This window comes from Opisthocomus hoazin, chromosome 6 (assembly GCF_030867145.1).
Source record: "Opisthocomus hoazin isolate bOpiHoa1 chromosome 6, bOpiHoa1.hap1, whole genome shotgun sequence".
NCBI classification, from domain to species: domain Eukaryota; kingdom Metazoa; phylum Chordata; class Aves; order Opisthocomiformes; family Opisthocomidae; genus Opisthocomus; species Opisthocomus hoazin.
Window position 1 is genome coordinate 34,915,586 of NC_134419.1, and position 21,231 is coordinate 34,936,816.

Below are 21,231 nucleotides of genomic sequence, written 5' to 3' on the forward strand. Positions count from 1 at the left end.
TGATCAGAGCTTTATTTGCAACTTCATTAGTCATGAGCTTCTGTTGGGGCTTGGTATCACATGTGTTTTTTCTTTTCTTTTGTTTTTGTTAAATTACAGGTTAAAGGAAATCCTGCTTAAGCATGCTTAATGTGTCTCTTAAACTGGAGTGTCAGCTGATTTCTTACAACTAGCTGTAAATGTAGTTTCTGTGCTGGTTATTGTTAGGGCTTTCTTGCTTTCAGCCTGGTTTCTCAAAGAAATAAAGCTTACATGATCAGGCTGCTGATGTGCAGCCTAATGATTTCTGAACCAAGTTTGACAGAGGGCAGGTTCTCAGGAATGTGACGTTCCCACCAGTTATGTGGAGATTTTCTGGTGTGTAGAGGACAGAAATTTTTCATGCCTCTTCTTTAAAACATGTAATCAAAAACCCCAAGACAGAATGTCCCGCTGCTCAAGCAGCTGGTTACTTTTGTGGTAGACAGAAGATAATTCATTATCTTCTGTATAACCTATTAGAAGATCATGAGATTTTCATAATGTTCAGTGTGTCTGCAAATGGCAGCTTTCTGCAGGGTCAACCTGCTGATGCAAAGGAAACGTGGAGATGAAGGTGATTTTAGCTGAGGGGGTAAACATCGTGCATGAGTAAGGGGAAAAGGGACTGCTCTAAGGGCAAAGCTTTATTTCACCTGGAGTTCCGTCAGAAAAACTCAACGACAGTCTTGCATGCAGAAATTTACCACACAGAAATCATAACGTTTTGGGAAGATGCTGTTTGAAATCCTGCTGGAATAAAATCATCAATTGGTTTACAGGTTAAAGAAGGTTGTACATTGTTAGGAGATAAGGAACTTTGTTGGTATTGCGTAGTGTACACAAGGCGGGGTTTCTAGTGCTCTGTTAAAATATTAATCCATGGAAAAACAAGGTTAAAAGTAGAAATTCAGTAGCATTTGCGTAGGCCCTGAAATTGGACAAACAAAAATCTTTTTTGGCCATTTTTTAAAACAAGGCATAAGTTGTGTTTAAATTGTTTCAGTTGAAAGGATATCTCGTGACTCCTTCAGTAATGTTTTGCAGGGTTATATTTCCCACATCTGTTTGAGTAGAATTATTTTGTTGTGCTGATCTTTTGGAAAGGAGTAACTTCCAGCTACTCCTGTGACTTTTCCATGTGAAGGAAAAACATGAAACTATCAAATCAAACAAAAACTGGGGAGTCGTAGGAGTAGTGAAAATAATCTTTAACATTTGGATAGTCTTAAATGGTATCAGCAAAATTATGTGTGGTTAAGATACAGATATTTCTGTCCTCAGAGTAAAATTCAGCCTTCAGCTTTGCCAGTGTGCAAAAGAAGTCACTGAAATGTTTCTAATGTTTTACTGTCTTGTGTTAGAACTGGAGGAGGTGGACTTTTTTAGACTTACAGAGAGAGGGGAAGGTTTGTAGTGAGTTTACCCTGTGTTTTCCTTTTAAAGGATTGTTAAATTGTAGTTCTCAGCAGCATCCCTTTAGCAAAAATGAAAACTTTTGAGTTTAGTAAACGTCTAATGAGTGCTTACTAATAATTCAAATTTTTTTAAGGATATATACTACCAATATATCACACACTTCCAATGGCAGATTTTGAGAGATGTTAAGCTTTATTCAGAGTTACTACATAAGCACAATGTACATTTTCAGTAACTCACAGACATTTTAAATATTACCTTTCAAAATATGGAGCAGCAGTGAACTGAAAGTAGCTGATAATGGGTCTGTGTGAACTGTTTGGATGACAAACTTGCAGAAGAGCCGAGCTAATTTTTGTATTTTCATGAGTATTGGAAGTTAAGTGCGGAAGCGTAAAATAATGTCCTAGATGCCTAAGTCATTTAGGAATGGAAGGACTTTGGGCTGTTTGTCCTTAAAACTGCTGGATGAGATCTTGTTCCTACTGAAGGCAGTAGAAGGGAATCTGAGGACCCGGGACTCTTCGTAATTTCAGAGCATGGAGACAGCTGTTTGTGTATGCAGAGGGATGGATCAGTCCTGTTCCTGCTGAAGTTGTGCTTCGTGGAGATATGTGTGGGCCCTCAATTTTTTTTTTTTTTGTCTTAATTTCTGAGACATCACCAGTGTCATGTCCTGTTCTTCCTATTACTTGTGGCTGGCATAGAAATAATTATGTACAGGACTGCCAGTTGTATGTGTTCTAGGTAAAATTCACATACTAGCAGTTAAGCAATGTTTATAGATGTGTATCTTACAAATATGTTAGCGAAGACAGCCTTCTCTAAATGAGATGGGTGTTACCGAGACTGATTTACAGCATACTGAGGAGAAAGAGAAGACAGTGAGGACTATGGCTCTCTAATTATTCAACATCTTGCTCATCCGTGTTGCCATTTCCCAATTCTGGAAGCTCCCTTTCAGGTAGCAGCCCATACTCATTTAGGAAAGACTCCACATCCACAGCAAAAAACTCCTCATTGAATTGTTCGGAAATGCTAATGAAATTGCTCAGAAGCTCCCCACCCTTATAGACAAGTAAAGTGGGAAGCACTTCGTTAGAGAAGCGGTCTCCAGCCCCTGTGTCGGAGGCCTTGATCTTGCAGAACTTGACGGTGGCGTACTCAGCTGCCAGGCAGGTCAAGCTCGTGTTGAGAGCATCGCAGCCCTTGATGCCGTCTTCGTAAATGTGGACGATGACGGTGGTAGTTTTACGTTCTTTCTCGATGGCTTCCAGGAACTGTTCCCCGTTCTGCAGCTCACACAGATAACCATATTTCGGCCCAAAACTCAGCCTCTGGTGCATATCCTGCATGCAGCGTTTGCGGTATTGTTGTAGGCAACTTTCATCTTCTTGCTCGTCATTAATTAACTCATACTCCTGCATGCTCATCTGTGAATATTGAGAGAAGGTTATGTTAGTAAGTGGTAATCTGTTGGTGCTGAAACAGGAGGAGACTAAGTAGTGGTCTGAAGAACATCGCATCGAACGCTTAGCCAGAAGAGCAGTCGCTCCCTGCAGTGAGTCCGGAAGGTCTCTTCGAGAAATGGGTGAAGATTCCTTGCGTGTCAGCTTGATGGTACTGGAGAGAGTTGCCGTATTTGGCAAAAACTTACAGATCTTCCAGAGTTGCCTGTGTCTGTAGTGGGGCCAAAGTTTAATTCCTGTGGGGTTTTGAGGTTTTGGGTCCCCCCCCCCCCCCTTTCAGGACTGGGAAATGGCAATGAAGGGCGTTCAGGCTCAGCTCTATCCTGGCTGGTAGGTTTTTAAACAAGTTAAAAAATTTCCATTGCCTTAACCAAGGATAGTGCATTGAGGCAGGGAAGGGAGGAAGAAAGGTGAGACTCTGTGTGGTACGTTGTTGTGAAGTGTACTGCTTATTTTACTGAAGCTGAACTTTGCTTGGGAGAAAACCAGAGACGTGGTTGTGTGTGTCCATATGGTGTGAGCTCTGCGAAGCTGTAAAGGGACTGAATCTGGCAAATGCAGGATTTCCTAGCTTACAACCAGTATCTTTTATATAGAATCAAAAGGAATTGGTCTTGCTTTTCTCTTACCTTCCGGCAGAATCGGTCTCTGGTGTCTTTATCATCTTTACTGAAAGATCTGTGTGGTGAAGACATTTGTCTGAGAATTTCTTTCTTGCTCAAGGATAAGGAGTCTCTGTCTTCGCTTTCTAATTTAAACTTCCTCCAGTCATTGATCACGCCTTTGGGCCCTAAGAGAGACAAAGTCAGAAACTGGCTGCAACAAGAAGCTGTCTTAAGAAGTTGCTGCTTTTGGCTGGTCTGTGCCGCAGTTTGCCTCTCCGCCCCGCATCCTTCCAGAGCGCTGGAAGCCAGGCTTTGGGGCCAGCGTGTGCATTAGCCTCCGAAAGAAAGAAAGGGGGCTTCTAACCTGGAATCACCTTGGTGGTCTGGTTCCTACCAGGATCCTGTACAGAGGATTTTGGTGAACTTCGTGAGTAGTTGACAAGGATGAGGATGCTGAAGCCTGTTAAAAGTGGCATGTTGGGCAAAGCTAATGTTTTGTGGAAGCTGATTTGCATTTCTCTATGGACAATGTGTTTGACGACATAACGTGTGTAAGGACTTACAGTGAAACTAAGAATACAGGATACCTGAGATCTCTTAATTTTATTTTCAATCCATACCTGTTCCACTGGAAGAGTAACCTGTAAGGGAAATGCGATGGTAATTCTGATTGTAATGCAGTTCTTGGTCTTTGGAGCTGGTTGATTAAAGCAGTTAAATTTTGAAATGGGGAAAAAAGTTGTTTCAAAATCCAGTGCTGTTTTTCAAAATGGAACATTTTAATGTGCGTCTTGGATTATAAAGCAAAACCAAGGAATATTTTACTGTTTTCAGCGGTGAAGTTTATTCCTGTGGAATTTAGAAAATGCGGGCTAGGCAGCTCTCCCCCTCATGAGAGAGATGTGGTGTTGCCAGTTGCCAAGACTCTGTTTTGGCTTAAATTTCACCATCTCGAAGTGGTGGCTGAAGGCACTCCGCCCCCTTGGTGGAAAGGGAAGGTGACCCGATCTTTTGCAACGGAGGTTCCGAAGCAGGAATTAGCCTGAACCTCTTGGCATAGTGATAACAGTACAGTAGCCAGATTTCCAAATGAAACCTAGGTATGGATGTAGTGCCCTGCATTTGATTTAAAAAATACATATATAATAATCTTAGCCAACAGCAGCAAGGCTGTTTGGGAAAGAACCCCAGGAAGAGTTATTACAAGAACTACATTTATTCTAGCCCAAGGAAAAAGAAACCCTGGGAGCACAGGGAGGGAACGACTGCCGTATAGTTACCTGTTGGTGGGGTGGGATGAAATGATGCCTGTCTGTAGAGCTGAATGCGATGTCAGTACTCATAAAAATCATGGTGATTGAGTGCTGAATTAAAAAGAATTGTGATTCTGAGCAAGGATGCTTTTAAAGCTTTTAAATGCTGTGCTGTGTTTGCCAAAAGGATTTATAGGTTCACTTTTAGCACTGAATGTTCTTTCTATAACAAGGGAAAAATAATTCAGCCTTTATAGTGAAACCTTATAACCTAATTCCAGCGTGGGAGTGTGTTTTTTGTTGCCGTTTTGTTTTCTTCTCTTTTACCCAGAAGAAGAAAGGCTGCTGTTCACGACTGAAGCAATAAACCAACAGGAGCTGCATCGGGCCATTGCTGTTAGTGGCTTTTTCAGGTGTCTTCTGCATTTGCTGTTTGCATCAGGCAGGAGGAGGATTGGCGCAAAGGTCGGTTTGGTGTTACCTGCCCTTCCATGGGGGGTGTCACTCCAAAATACGTTTTCCTTGGCTTTGGAGCCTATGTTTCTATGCAAGGGGTTTGGCAAACCAATGGGATCTACTCGAATTCTGGGCTTCCCCAGTGAACAGGGATGGTTTAGCTTATTTTTAGAAAAAAAAAAAAGGCAGTTAGTTTCCTTGCCTGTGTGTGTTGCCTGTCCTTCAAAATCTTCTTCGAAGCTGGTGTTGGCATTTTCTTCCATTTTGGTGGCTGGAGTAGGAGATCCTACAAGTTCAGAAAGGAGAACGGTTAATAACAGGATAGAAAAGAGTAAGCTTGTAGCAGGTAGAGTACAGTGTGTAATTTCCTGCAGCTGTTGGGTATCAGTGAAGACCGAAATATCCATAATTGTAGAGCTTCTCATTGTCTCATAAAAAGCAATTAGGATATACGTCAGTCTCTTTGAAAAGATGGCTGGCCAGATTCTTACTACAAGTGCCTGGGTGAGGGTTTCTTCATTATACTGTTCTGTCTCAGCCATCAGCGAATATTGGGAACGTGGTGTGAAACAGTGGTTGTAAAACTGTCTGCAGTGGGAATGTGTAGCGAGTATTTTCTTTTCTCTTAATCCCCTTGGAACTGGGAACCTATTAATTTCCCAAGTCCTGTAAGTATTTAAGGGTTGCCTGAACTGCTCATTTCTCATACAGAAGACGCAGCCAAGTATTTGAACCTGTTGGGCAAGAGACCTCTGAACATCCTGGAGCTAGACTGCTTGTACTGGTTGGGCCATGTTTGTTGCAAAACAGAAAAAATTGTGGGGGTTATAAATCAAAATCACTTTTTTGTTCCACCCGTTCTCTAAATAAGGCAACCAGGGAGCCAGACAGCAGTCACAGGGCACTGCGAGCAGCAGTACTCGAGCAACGCCCTTTTTACGTGTGGTGGCGTTTTGGAGGGGTGAAGTGGAAGCGCTGTCTGTAAGGGAAGGGAAGAGGTTTCCCTGCGTGTATTCCCACCGACAGGATGAGCCCAGCCTGGGGCTGGCAGAGCAGTGCAGGGCGGTGGGCTTTGCCCAGAGTGTCGGGCTCGCGAGGTCAGGCTGATGCGCTGCTGGTTCCCAAAAGTCACAGTAAATGTTCTTGGGGTCATGCAGGTTTCTGCAGAAGACCAGTTATCTGTTTCAGGAGGATATATTGCGGGGAAAAAAGTGCTGATTCTTCACATGCATTTTTACTACACTGCTGATAGACATCTACATAGCCCTCTGCTTGTGCTCTGCCACCACACGATACTGAATCTTTTCTCATGTCGCACATCAGTCACAAGTTTCCTTTTTAGCTGAAAACTGTAATTCTAATGTGGTGAAGTGTCACAGGCAGATGACTTGAGTGCTCCCATTTAGTGTGGACTAGTTTTAGCTGTTCAGATGCTAAGGTAAGCTTTGACTCTGCAGTAAATCCCTTCTTGAAGCAAATGCGAAGAGGTTATCGTGCTAGGAATGCCGTATTTGAAAGCTGCTGGTGTGTTAGTCTAGAGTGATGCTAGTGTTGTAGCTTGCATGTACAAGAGGAAATGCTCCTTCATTTTTATGTACCAGCATCAAGGAATAAAGTGGAATAACAGCTGAGCAAGACACAAGGAATTGGTTTCTTGTATGTGTTGGGACTAAAGGTAGTTAGTAAATGTGAGAAAAGATTACTGCATACATGTATTTGTGGAAGTTAGTCAAAACTTGTGGGAAGCATTGCAGACAAGTTTGGAAGAAAAGCAGGTAACAATTATACTGTATCATAGAATAGAATAAAACATGGAATAGCTTGAGTTGGAAAGCACCTTCTAGATCATCCAGTTCCACCCCCCTGCCATGGGCAGGGATCCCTTCCACCAGACCCGGGTGCTCAGAGCCCCATCCAACCTGGCCTTGAGCCCTGCTAGGGAGGGGGCAGCCACAGCTTCTCTGGGTGACCTGGGCCAGGGCCTCACCACCCTCATGGTGAAGAATTTCCTCCTAACAGCTAATCTATCCTCTTTCCGTTTAAAACTGTTACCCCCCATCCTATCACTACCCTCCCTGATAAAGAGTTCCTCCCCATCTTTCTTACAAGCCCCCCCCCAGGCCCTGGCAGCTGCTCTAAGGTCTGCCCGCAGCCTTCTCCTCCCCAGACTGAGCAGCCCCAGCTCTCCCAGCCTGTCCTCCCAGCAGAGGGGTCCCAGCCCTCGCATCATTGCTGGGGCCTCCTCTGGCCCCGCTCCCATGAGTCTAAATTCTGTTTGTAGACAGATGTATGGATAGATTGTTGTCACGACATAGATCCAGATTGCTGGATCCATTGCTGTTCAATCAGTACTGAAATATGAAGCTAATCCCTTCTCACCTAGGCGAAAGTAAAAACCTTTGCCATGTCGGGGGTGGATAGCTGTGTGGACATGCTGGGTCAAAGACTTGTAAGTCATTCCTGTGACTTGCATGAACATCTACAAAAAGTTCTTGTCTGCTGGTGCTGAGGATTTTCTTTGTTCCATGAGGAAAGAGAGGGTTTGATTCTCTGTTTGATTTGCTTTTTCATAGCTCTCAGCCCTGAACAGCACTAGAAATACAAGATAGGAAGCTTAAGCAGTCTGTTGCAGGCTCAAACCAGAAAACTGACCACGCTTTTGGTGAGACACTGGAGATGAGAACCAATTGCGTATAAAATGAAAGTTCTCCATAAAGTTTATATTACTGATCTGTTGTACCTAATAAATCTGAAAAGATTAGGTGACTCATAACAGCACAGAAAGCTGCGTTTCACCATTCTCCTGCAGCATGGCATGAGGCAACGATCCTGACAATGCACAGGCTGGTGAGCTGACCACGGACCTGGGAACTCCTAAAACTTAATCCTGGCCCTGAGACTGAGCCAGGCTGTGAGCCTGCAGCAAGGCACGCAAACCGTTTTCCTTTCCACTCGGTGGAGTTGTAAATATTTATCGTTCTTGTCTTGGCGCTGTGCGAATTGGGCTGTCCAAGCCAGGAGTTTCCCAGTTAGGCACCTGAGGACAAGGGCATGTCAACATGTAACTGCAAGGTGATCCGTGGGAAGCCCCGTTGCAGGGTGAGCTGGTTCTCCTGCAGTACCTACTCCTCCTTTCAAGAAAGCGTGGTGGAAAAAGGTGTAAGCTATTCTGTTGAGTGTGTGGGCAAAAATGGGCAATTGCCAGGGTAGGAAGTTCTCCCATGTTCTTGTGAAGGGTTTAGATGAGTATTTTTTGTAGTGGGTTGGGGGTTTTTTTGAGTCGTGGGGTGGTGTTCTTTTATGTGCTGGGCACGCAGCACTTTCCACAGAAAAATGAAGTTCCTGGTGTTTGGAGACGCGTGGGTGCTACCAGCTCGGGTGCGTGTTGTGGAAGTACCTCCGAGAGGCAGCGCGGATGCATAGTGCGGAGGCAGTAAAGCAGGCAGCTTAAGAGTGGTTGGTAATGACCCATCGCAGGATGTCCCAGATCTAAAGCTGCCACCTCCCCGCCTGTTCAGGCACGCTGGAATCTGGCGTGCCGGCAGTGGGGACAGCTAGAGCCATCCTCGCACGAGGCAGCTGCCCTCGGACAGACCGCGGTGCTCGCGTTCACACGCCCGGCTGCCACCGTGTCCCTGTTGGGTGGCTGGCAGTGCTGTCTTTCGGAAAGTCGTTAGGGCCGTCTGCTAATACAACCCCCTGAAACCCACGTCAGCCCGAGAGCATTGTGGGGTGTGTGGGGATGGTTGCATTCGATAGGGATGAGCTTCATGCTGGAGAATGTGCATCCCTGGCCATTGCAACCATCTCTTACAGAATCCTTACTGCTCTCAATCTGGTATCTGTTGTTCTCTGGTGTAAATGAGCAGTCTTATGCTCCTGCTAAATACTTGCTCGGGGTAGGAGCAGATGGTGAGAGCAGAATGTCCTGGGATGGTGGTCAGGTCAGTGCAGGGTGCTGGGCGGTGATGGTGAAGCGATGAGAAGTGTCATCACTACAGCTGTCTGTGTGTCTGTCTGTTCTCGGGAGGTGCCGACAGGCCTTTCGGGACACCAGCGGCCTCGCTATGGGTCTCGGGTTTTCCCTTCGCACCGTTTTAGTGTGATGTGCCAGAGCAGCAGCCGTCAGGGGGAGGACCGGGGGTGTTTCACTGATTTAGAAGCCATATTGCATTTTCTTTAGCTTTTGTCGGTGGTTTTGACAACTGAAAGCGGCTCCTGATGTTTTTATTTGAAAAGTGCTAATGGGGAGAAAAAATGTTGGTTGTCAGGGCTGCAGACCATGAACGTGTTGGGCTGTATTTGGCAGTGCGCATGGTGAGGTCACATGTGTGCTGTAGGAGACTGACCATGCTGGAACTCCTTTGCTTTTCTGTCTCTGTGTCAGACTTTCCAAGTGAAGAAAGCGAAAATTACAGTTTCCTCATAGAGGAGCTTTGAGACCTTTCTGTGTCCCAAAAGTCACTTCTTCGGCAAGAAAAATGTCCAAATCCTAAGTATATGCCTGAAGCTACCATTTAATTTCTATGAGCTTTGGATCCGTTGTAGCTCAAGAGTAGCGCTTCCTACTGCTGATGCTCATCCTTCTGTTGTCATTACACCAGATGGGCCAGCCTTACTACAGGGTAGCAATTACCATTTAATGAAGTGTTTCCCTTTTATCCGAGATGAAAGACGGCTTTCCATTTAGTAATAAATATTTTGTGCCTTTGGCCTTCGCTGAGTTTTCTGTTTTCCCAAAATTTCAATTTTTTTTACTATTTTCTCTTAGGCATACTGAATTTCTGAGGTAGCTCAGGAAGAAAGCACTACAGCTGTGTATTTGAAAGGAAGGCTTATTTAATCCTTGTAATATATTGCAGCTGTAAACACAAAAAGTGTCTTCTGGTGGTAAATTATAGTTACAGAAGAGAGGAAAATTAAGAAAAGTATCTCTAAAGAAACTGCAGAAGGCAAGATGCGTTCCGTAAAGGACAAAGCCAGTAAATAGAGCTTGCTTTTGACAAGAAGAGTTCTTGCTACTAGTCAATAAGTAAACATGAGAAATATTTTTTTCACAATATAAACAAGCTCAAGGCACAAATTTGCTGCTCGCCATATGTGCAGATGCCACCAAAAATTCTGTTCTGTGTCTGGGTTTACGTAGGGTGGTAAATCAGCAGCATGCTGCCAGTCCCCAGCAGTCGGAGGGACATCGCCCATGAACGGGGGAGTGGGGAGCGCCGGGGACTCGTGGAGGAATGAAAAGTAGAGGGTCTCTGTCCACGAGGTGTGGTTGCACTCTGCTGCTTCGAGCTGCATGCGGGTAGTTGGTCAGCCGGTATGCGTGCCCGGAGTCTCCCCTTGCCTCCGGGGGAGAGCGTCTGAGTTTAACAGCCTTTCCCTCTACCCCAGCGCTAGTCTGAACCTCGCTTCCCTGCCCGTTTTTCCCGGTTTCCACTTGCAGCATTCCTGACTGGTTTACTGGTGTCCCCTCTGTCAGGTGAGAATGGCAGGGGGTGGGAGCAGATCAGTCTCCTACGAACCGAGTGCTGCTCAGCGGGTCCCTTTTGGAAAAAAAGGGAGGGGAGGGAGTGAGAGCACTGTCCATCCTGGCTCCTGCGTGCGGTCAGGTTAGCAGAGGCGTAAGCATCATTACGTGAGCAAAACCCGTGTCAGGGTTGGAGGCCAGAACGTCAGACCCGCTGCCAGAGCCTTTAGCGATCTGCCCCCAGGGGCGACTGGCTACCCAGCCAGGGAGCTGCAAGCCGAAAAGACGGGGTGCCTGCGGCTGCCTCTGCGGTCAGACGCGCTCAGGTCCTTGACGTTGGGCTGGGGAAATAGGGGTTGAAGAGCCAGCTGCAGTCGCCTGCTTTGCCTGCTGCACCGCCGCTGTGTCACCCAGATGTGCGGAGAAAGGCTCGTTGTGGGGATGTATGGAAATATCTGGGGCTTACCTCGGGGAAGAACAGCGTGTATCGCGTAGTGATTAGATCACTGCGTTTGGGGGAGAAACACAGCGTCACAACACCAGACCAGGACTTGATTTGCTGAAGGAAGAGGTCGCCCGACAGGAAGAAAATATAAAGCAGGATGGGTTGACGTGGAAAGCTGTCAGCTTCGCCGCAGGTCACTGTGGCCGATGAGAGGGTTACGGGATTGGATTATGCGCTCTATCCGCTTTAGGAGAGTTACGCTGCTCCGTATTTGTGAGATGGAGATAGTTTAAATAGACGCAGTCCAGTGTTTCGTTTCTCCTTCAGGCTTTGCCAGTTAGGAAATTCCCTGTGTTCCCTGGCTTCAACACTCTGTTAGGTTAAGAATCATAGGATTTTCTCTTTCTCTTCCTCTTTTTGGTGTGTTTTGTCTGTCAAAATTTGGCCTATAGTTATGCACCAGAAATTATTCGTCTTTTATGGATTGCATGTTTTTTCTGGATTTCACTCTGACATGGGAAATTAGCTCAATGGCTTTCACATCCGTCAGCCTCACTGCTACCGCAGTACCACGGTGTTTGGTATGGAAAGGCAGACTGCAGGTAGTTTAAAAAAGGACTTGTTTTATTGTTTCAGAAAAAATATTAGTTGAAATTAATAATGTCAAATTTCAATTATCATTAACCAAAATTTTTTATTTGAAAAAGCTGAGTTTTGTGTGTTAAATGGTCTTTTGAAACCCAGCATTCGCAGTTTTGGGGCCTGTTACACATCTGTTGGAGCCATTACATAGTTGTTACTATTGTGATGATTTCATCCTTTTTTTTTTTAATTCTGTCAAGAAACCTATTATTCATTTATCTTCTTTTTAAAAAAAAACTTAGCTATATCAGGTGGGGGGTGGAAGAGGAGGATGGCTGGATGCTAAGAAAATGTCCGTTTGAAGCCACAGCAGAACAGCCAGCGTTTTCAAGTGCAGAGATTTAAGGGCTGAACCTCAATCCATGTTTAACCTCAATGCTTGGCCCGATTTGGCAGATGGATTGAGCATGGGGCTCTGAAAGTCAGGACAGAGTTTTCAGTTGTTGTTCAAGTACACATTTAATTTCTGAACTCTAGGCTAATCTGTATGCCTGCTGGGATTGACATGTCCTTCAGAGTTTTGATTGGAGTTCAGTGCTGTAATTAGCGAAGGCAAGGTGAATGGCAGAAGCCAAGGGGAGAGATTTTATATTTGTGTTTTTCCAGGCTCAACACATGTTTGGCAGTGCCTATAATCCTTATAATTTGTCAAAAATCACTTAATGTCAGAGCTGTAACTCTAGCGGTGACTGGAGACAGGCATTTAGAGAGGCTGGTGGTCAGCATTTTGTGACAAAGGGAAGAAACTTAAATTTGTTGTGTAATGAATTAAAGATCTAGAAGTAGTAGTACCCTATAGGGACTTTGAACAGACTCTTGCTGCTCCTTTCCACCAAAAAAAAAAAAAAAAGGTGCCTGCAGGGGCGGGCTGGGAGGGATCAGAACTTGTGAAGCTGGGAGAACACCTGCTGTCTGGTTTAGGGTAGGGCCAAGAATGCCTCGCAGGCTCTGGCTATGCAAAACACTGCCAACAGAAAACGGTTAGCAAAATAGGTTTGGCTCAGAAATGGTAATATTTAATTCTGGTGTGGGTTTTTGGGGTTGTTTTTTTGCTTCGCCTGGTTGAAGTTTTTTTCAAACATGTATTTGTAACTGTAAAAGTAAATCAGTAGGAATTCTGGCTTTTGCTTTCTTCGTGTCTATACTTTGTTGTTGTTATCTGCAAAAGGCAGGCTTGACCTAGCCAACAGGCTCCCTGTAAATGCAGGGTCTGCCTGAGCAATCTTTCTCTCAAATTTGAGAGAATTAAGCAATTAAAAAAAAAAAATTGTTCATGCCAGCGTTCAGATTCATATGTTTTTCATTCCTGGCTTTCTGTGAGCATGAACATGCATCCTCTGAGGTGCGTGAAGATTGTTTGCTGCTTTCCCATCATTTGAGAAGTTGTGTTACCATCCAGGTCTGACACTAATGCCGAGTCAGCACCTTTCTCTGCGGTTGGACCTGCTCACCCTGGCTGGACAGAGTGCAGCATCTCAGGCTTTGGGCAAGCTAGGGCAGCACCTCTTGACAGGGAGCATTTATTACCTCCTTGGCAGTTTAATTAGATTTACATATGTCTTGCAGCAATGATTCAAGAGTTTGGTTTTGCTCAGCTGTAGCTGGTCGCCGTAGGGGGCAAAGCCATCCAGGTGCCTTTGCAGAAAATGTGTTTGTCTTGCCTTTTTCTCAGCTGGAGAGACTGCCTGTGTCACGTAGGCGGTTGGGTCAGGCTGGTGTGAATCTCCTGATCTCCTGGCTGTTACTCTATCCAGTGGATATCCATTCTGTATTAGCAGCCTTTGGCCACGCTGTTAGTATGGGAAGAGCCACTGCCTGAGGGTGGGGTGGTTCTACAGCTGTGCGATCTCTCCTCCCAGCCAGCCACTAATGTTTCTTACATGTGCAGAAATACGAATAAAAAGATGTTTTTCTTCCCTCCCGGCACTGACACTAACACAGTAGCTACATGTGCAGCTATTGGATGCAAAATTGTTTTCTCTTTACAGAGCAGAAAGTGTGTTTCTCTGAAGTGGGCAGATCCCCGTGTGAAAGCAGTACATCTGCGTTTGTCAAAATATTTGTGCATAGGCACGGTGGGGAGGGCGCACAGGCAGTCTGCAGTCAGGTCAGTAGATCCTAATTAGAGGAGAAAACTTTCCCCTGTTGAACGGTGAAGCTGTTGCCAGCTGGATGTGTTCTAACAGAATGTTGTGGGGGTTTTTTTTACTCAACCATTTACCCCTAAAATGGAGTGACTCTTTATGAAGTATTTGATGGAATGAGGGGTGTTCAAGCTGGGTTCCAGGCAGCGGCAAGCCCGCAGTGTGTGCCACGGGGCTGCCTGGCCCCCTCGCTTGCCGTGCCAGCAACAGCGTCGGCTCCGCTGTGGGGTCCCGACCTCCCTGCGGCAGCTATAACTGCGTGAAACGCGGTGGCAGGAGTGTGTTCCTCGTGCTACCTAGCTTAACCAAAAGCCAGAAGGCAAAGTGGGCGATAGGGTGTGGGCACAGAGAGCCCTGGAGAGCTGTGACTCCTGCAGCGGTTATGCCAGGCCACGGCTCTCCGCTTCACCCCTTTCCTGCACGGATCCTTCATACCGCTGGTGTCATTCCAGAGGCTTCATGTTTTTCTTTGGATCCTGTGATTCACTCTTCATTGCAAATGGGGAACTTTCACCAGCTAAACTGTAAACAGCTTTATGCGTGGCTTGTAAAACTGCATGAAATCAGAATTAATGTTTTTGCTTCCTTTGCAGACCAGAGCTAAGCGAACTGGGCTTGCAGTCGTACAGCAACTAAGGCATGTACATGAGTTTCTCTGAAGATGTAATTAATGTCACAATTTGGAGAAAGGACTTAAAACACGTGCTTTTTCTCTCCTGCTCCAAAACATAGCTTGGACAAACAGCATAGCAAGACCTTTCCCTGGGACTTGCTTTTATTTATGCAGAAACCAGACCACAAATTCTGGGCCGGATTTTCTGTGTACAGTTAGTTGTTTCTAAGACTCCTTCCCAGGGACTGCCGTCCCTCTGTCCTGAAATTAATCCCAAGTACTTTAGCCTTCCTCATGGTCAGGCTGCAGTCGTATCACCTCACCAGAAGCCAGCCTGCCTGCAGCCATCTGACAGTGATCTTTTCCCGAAGGCTGCTGACATTCAAGTGAGCACCAGAAGAGAGCATCGGCAGAAGAGGGCTTGTTGCCGCGAGCAGCGGGAGGTACCAGGCAGCTTGTGGGGTTAGGGGAGGGGGGTGGCGGAGAGGAGAGAAAGGGAAAAAGGAAAATGAAGGCAACAAAATGACCTTTTCAGAAAAGATCTTGCTCTAAATGCCTCTGATTCATCTCATCCGCTTTGTATGTGCACACCAGTACAGTGCCCGAATGCCAGCTTACCTCCTAAGGACAGAGTCTGGAGCAGAGCCCGGGTGAAGCATTGCCGTCACCCGCGTGATGTGAAGATGCTGGTGCAGAACCCCAGCAACAACACCATCGCAGATGCTGCGCTCCTGGGTACGGGCAGAGAGGCCTGTATTCCTTTGGTTCCTCACGGCTAGTCTTAAGGGGAAACTGAAAATATACTCAACAGCGTGAGTTTGTAGGGAAGGAGTGGTAAGTGTCTGAGCCCAAGGGTCCTTATATCGCAGGAAGCTGCTGCAGGATTTAGGTGCCTCCTGCAAGTGTCAGGGCAGCCCGGTCTCATTGCTCTTACGGCTGACGTGATACGATAAGCCGGGTCCTGACCTCTCCTGTTTGCAGCAGCTGGCCATAGGATCAAGAGGTGCTGAAGGTGTTCTGGTGGGGGCTTTTCTCCTCCCTCCACATTTGCCTACGCAGCAGAACGGAACGTTTGGTTAAACCTGAGCCGCTGCAGGATCCCGGCTCTGCTGCCGCGGAATGAGCCGTGTGCACCGTGCTGTGTTTGGGAACAGAGAGGATCTCTGTGACCATTAGAAGTCATAACATCTGATCTTTCTAGGAGTTTTTTTCTGATTTTGGTGTCGAAAAGGTTTTTGCTGCGGCTTCAGCACTGAAAGGGCTCTATTTGTGGATTCTCCAGTGTTAAAGAATGAGATGTGAATACATGTGAGAGCACTCACTCTCCCCCTAGGAGAATTAGACTCAGATACAAAACCAGAGAGTATCATAAATCAGAGAAAAAACATGCTATTTCAGATTAGCATCGTGTCAGTTATTTGGATTTACATGAGAAATGACTGTTACAGCATTAACTGTCACAATAGAACAATTCAAATGTGAATCAGTTTGTAATACTCTAATTTAGTGATGTGTTCCAACAAGCTCTCTGAAAAAAAATCAAATTATAATTCATTTAACTATTTAACAGTCGATAAAAGCTAGGTTGGTCGGTATGACAGCAAGTCTATATTAATCCCTGTATTTTAAATACTGCAGGAAAGTCTTGGATGACACATCAATATTCATACCAGAGGAGTGTCATAAAATTCTAAAGTCCTAAAATGATTGCTACTGTATTTTAAATAAATAGCCACTTTCTAAGATGATTGAAGTCTGCTAAGTAAGATCTGAATAAATGCATTCCAGGGTGCTGTTTGCCATGGGCTGTGCATTACCGACATCTCCAAGACAACTTGGTTCAGCGGCCTGAAACGTTTTTTGGGTGAACTACAGAACTTAACCAACCTCGAGAGGGTGCAGGCATGGATGATGGGAACAAAACTTTGTGTTTGGGAGAGACGGTCTCCTGGTAAGCAAAGAGCGCCTGGAGGTGGCTGTAGCGTGGGCCCTGGGGAAGTCCCCGAGGTCTGAAGGCGCTAGGCTGAGAACTCGGATGGTCGGTGGCTGCCACCGTTCCCCATCTGACAGAGCCTGACTTCTCCTACCTCTGTCTGAGGGTTTACTGCATCCTGTTTGGCTTAGGGCTTGGCAAGGTTATTTTCAGCTAGGCTGCGTTTTCAGACATGCCTCTTGCCTGCAACCAAACAAGATGCGTAACGGAATAAGCCTGGGCAGCATCCCAACATGCAAGAGAACGGAGGTGAGCCGTTGCCAAAGGCTTCTCCAGAAAGAGTGGAGGTGTCCCCCGACCAGCTTTGCATGCTGTTGAGGGTTCAGGGGGCACCACCGCCGAGCTCAGGGGTCGGCAGCGCTGCTACGCTTGAGTTTAACTTGGAATCATCAGCAGAGGCATTTCATCGTTGTGTGCTGTCAGAGGGGTGAGGTCGAAGGCTTGGTCTCATGACACAGTCTGTTTGCTGTATTTAAAATTTTGAAGGCCTTCCTTAAAGGCATCTCTGAGAAAAGGAACAGCGAGTCTCTGCTGCTCTAAGCCTAGGCAGGGTCCCTGCGATAAGGAGAAATGGGGATGTGTGGCTATCTCTGGGTACTGCTGGAGCAGCTGTTCTAGCAGGATTCCAGCAGTTATGAAGGACAGGACTCAGCGCTGCAGTTATTTTACTTGATACTTCGTGTCAGAATGACAAGACCTTATTATAACATGCTTGCATCTCAAATTAAGATAAAATATTTAATTCCGTGCAAAGCAATTTTCCTTATGATATTGCATTAAATGGAGTAAGTTAAGAATATTTTAATTATGATGTCGTATTATGAATGACTGTTCTACTACTGAAATGGCAAGGTTATGCAAATAGGAAGAAATTTAATTTCAGGATGCCAGTTGAATTTATTACTTTAATGTTTTCAGAACAAAGATACTGCTTTTGTGGAAGTTCTCATCAACACTGAAATAATTACCGAAAAAAAAATAAAAAAAATCAGTGAGATAGTTTTTGTTAAGACCTATGAGGCCGAGGCAGACCCAGGACTGAGCCTGCCAGCCAGCGTGGCTGCGCTGAGGCTGCCGTCGCTCTCGGAGCCGAATTCGGGTGGCTGGCGTAGGCGACGAGAGGGGGAATTCGGGAGTTTCTTGGAGGGCCTTTGGCCGTGGGGAGCTCCGTAAGGCAGCGGTGCTCTGCTCGGAGCCGCTGGGATGGCTCCTCACAGCCCAGCTTAGCTCTCTGCGGGAATCGCCGTCCCCGCAGTGCTGTCGTCCCTTCCTCTGGTGCAATGCAGCGAGGAAAACTGTATGGCATTTGCTCACTGCAGTTTCTTGCATTTTCCTGCTTTCTCTGCTGTTACCTGTGGCTGTTAGTGGAAAGCGTTCTGGGTCATCAAATACCTTTTCTCGTTTGGGCAGGCAAATATGCGGAGCTAGTTTTCAGGCTTACCGTACTTCCTCTGCTTGTTGGTGCCCTCATCTTGCACAGCTGTCCAAAGTGAAAATGCCAAGGAAAATGGAAACGTGTCATTGCAGCTTAAAAAAAAGAACTAGTGCAAAAGGTGACATGGATTCACAAAGTCTTTCACTTGAAATAGTTGGAAGGGAGTTTTTTCTTTTGGTTTGGTTTTCAGTCTTTTACCCAGAAAGTGCTATTCCCCTCATCTTGGCCAGCTCTGCTCATACCTGCTGTTGGGCAGACCCTGTTCCTCTCTTTCGTTTTCTATTCTTCTACTCATAGTTCTTTGATAGCTTCCTTCCAGTAAGCAGCAGCAGCATATGAATTGCTCTGTACTGGGGTACTGAGTGTGAAAATTGCCCTACAGCTTTCACTTGAACTCTGTAGGCATTGAACATGAAAGGCAAAAGCTGTGGTGTGTGCTCATCGCAGTAGAACGGAGTTCTCTGTGTTAATTTATCGCATGTTTCCGCTTACAGGTAAAGCTTTGAGAAACAGTTCACTGTACTGGGACTCGGGGTAAACCTTTGTGCTCGTGCACAGAATTCGGCATGAAGGTTACAATTCAGTCCAGCTGTGGTTAGCCATATGCCTTAGAATGAAGCCTGTTATGTAATTTAAGTTGGACTAGCGCTGAAAGGTAGTTAGCAGACTCTCCAGCTGAGTTCCCTGCATCTTTTTGCCGTGTTAAACGTACCAGATCATGGAGGCGACCTGGTTTGTCTTTCCTCTCGCTGCTCCCCGGTGTCTAACCAGCGTGCTGCGCAGCCTCTGGAGGGGTTTCTGTCCACAGCTGGCATGTGGAGTCTGGGTTTGGTGTTCTGGGTGCACACCACTGGCTGTCCAAGGGTGCTCTAACAAGACAAGATGTCTAAAAGACAGGGTGGAGATTTACGGGTGATACAGATTTTTTCAGAAGTTCTTGTGCCTTCTGCCTTTAAGAGTATTCGGAGGTTGCACAGCTTTTGCATATAGTGAGAATGGCAGCCTCCCATAGCTGCAGATAGCTGCACAGCTAAGCAGAGTCATCCCTGTAATCCAGTCTAGTGCAATAGTTATGGAAAATTGTTTTCCCACCGAGGTGGGACTACTGACTGTATCGTTCAGCCTTTTTTCTTTTTTCTGAACTGGTGCTCTCTTTGCTCTTTTTTTGGAGGGTTGGAAAGGGGCAAGGATAGTGTAATTCACCCAGAAAAAACTTTGCAGTTGAGATGAGGATGTGAATAGATGGCATCATGAGTATTTTGAAGATGTAAAATACCTGTAGCGTTGTTGCACTTTGTGAATTAGGAAGAAGGGAACCCTGTGATGGCTTCAGGAGTTGCATATACTAGTGTACAGCAATCATCTTTAGCTCTGCAATTTGCTCTCAAGCTGTGTTATTTTGATTATTATCTTTCATTCCCTAATGCATTTCCACATGATTTTCGCTGTGCTGTAATTAGAATTGCTAGCATTAGACATTAATATTTATAACACAGATCTGCTTAAAATCCCATTCTGCAATAGGATGAAGCATTCACGTATAATTCTAACCATGTGGTATGTATCAGCTGCAGGAGAGTGACTTCATGCTCAACCTGTTCCCTCCTGTCAAAAAATCTCAGGTACTTGCAGAGAACTTGTAAAGCTGTTGATTGTGAGGATGGTATTGTTTGTGCAAGCAGGTTGGAGGCAAGAATCCAAAATGTAACTTTGCCCTGATGTTTCGTGACCACTTAGACCCTTCTGGGGATCTCCACTGTAGAAACCAACCTCTCAGTACCAAAAAACAGGGGCTTAGTGGACTTATATATGCTGTCTTTTTCTTTGTTTGCTCATGTTATGGTTATTTTCTAAGGATTTATATGTATATATTTATATAAAATGTGGCTGTTCGTGTGCCCACAGCCAACTCCAAATCTGCATGCAGCTGACAGAGACGTGCACAACGAACTGCTGATGGGCTGGTGAAGCAGTCCCTGCCTCGCCACCATGGACCTGGTGGGTTTCTCCATTGCTGCCGAGGGCAGATTGCCCCCAGAGGAGGTAGGCTTGCCAGCTGGTCTTCATCTTTTCATGAGACGTGCCATTTATACTTTCAGTTACGTACTTGCAACCTGCCTAAAATTAACGCTGTCGCACCAGCTGCAGTGCAAAATTTCTTCCCCAGTGTATCTGGTTTATTATTCTTTCACAGCAATGCTTACACTTACCAAAGCATTCTTTTGCAAGAAAATGATCCTGAGCCTCAGATTAGGTCCCTGGGTAAGAAGGGTTTTTCTAAAGTTAGAATTTCTTGGAGGCTCGGAAGACAAGGGACCCAGACATGAGAATTTTCTGGAGATTATCCCAGACACTTGAGCCCACCACTCACCCATCACCAGAGCGCAGAACTCCATCCCAGTACAGGCAGAAGAAAAGGCGTGTTTATATCATGTATGATGGCATGTATATATTACATATAAATTCTTATATACAGGTTAGTACTCAAAGATAGGTTACAAAAGAGCAGAAATCTCATTATGAAGTAAATCAATGATGAAATCAAATAGAGATAGGATTCCATGCAAGGAATAGAAAAGCCTTGTTAAATTAGACATAGGTGTCGCTTTTTCAGGGGTCAGATTTCTAACCCATGTCCCCTTCCCCAAACTGCCTCCAGCTGGAGTAAAGCACCGCTTACTGTCCATGCTAGAGCAAACCCTGTATTTATTTAAAGCACAAATAATGACAGCTCTCGTGGCTTGTTATTCAGCCTGCCAGATTCTTGGCTGGAAATCTGGCACTGGTTTTTATCTCAACAGCTACATTTCAGCCTGATGCCAAAGGTGAGGTTTTTCTGAGAGACAGTATCAGTTACGTTTATCTATTAGAATGTTTAGGACACTGCTAATAAATTGTAGCAGCTGTGGCAATCTTTGAACAAACGTATTTCATTCCCCTACTAAAACTAAACTTGAAAGGCAATCGATGTACGAATCACTCTACCTGAGAGGCTCAGTGCTCAGCTCCGCTTTTCCAAGTGCTCATAAATGTCCTTGGTGGTTTCCAGGAGAGGAGCTGGATTGCGACTGACCACGGATAGACCTGGTCGCAGATTTACATCTCTCTGTAACGATGACCCTTGCAGAAATAGCTTTGGACAGGTAATAGGATTATCATAAGGGAATTAGAAAATTCTGTTCATTAGTTTGAGCCAATGAAGTTGCAGACTGGATAGAGGTTTAAAGGATTTAGTGCGTAGATATAATTGGGAAGGGAGAAAAACAACT

At 45.4% G+C, this 21,231-nt stretch overlaps 1 protein-coding gene across 1 annotated transcript; it reads right to left on the minus strand.

Moving 5' to 3' along the window:
- Positions 1-1,679: 1,679 nt before the first annotated feature.
- Positions 1,680-21,003, minus strand: PDC (phosducin). The gene is made up of 4 exons (XM_009931098.2): positions 20,948-21,003; positions 5,423-5,506; positions 3,536-3,696; positions 1,680-2,870 (listed from the first exon to the last, which is right to left on the minus strand). Exons 2-4 carry the CDS (start codon positions 5,481-5,483, stop codon positions 2,343-2,345), a joined length of 750 nt encoding a protein of 249 aa, XP_009929400.1. The 5' UTR covers positions 5,484-5,506; positions 20,948-21,003; the 3' UTR covers positions 1,680-2,342.
- Between the last annotated feature and the right edge of the window lie 228 nt (positions 21,004-21,231).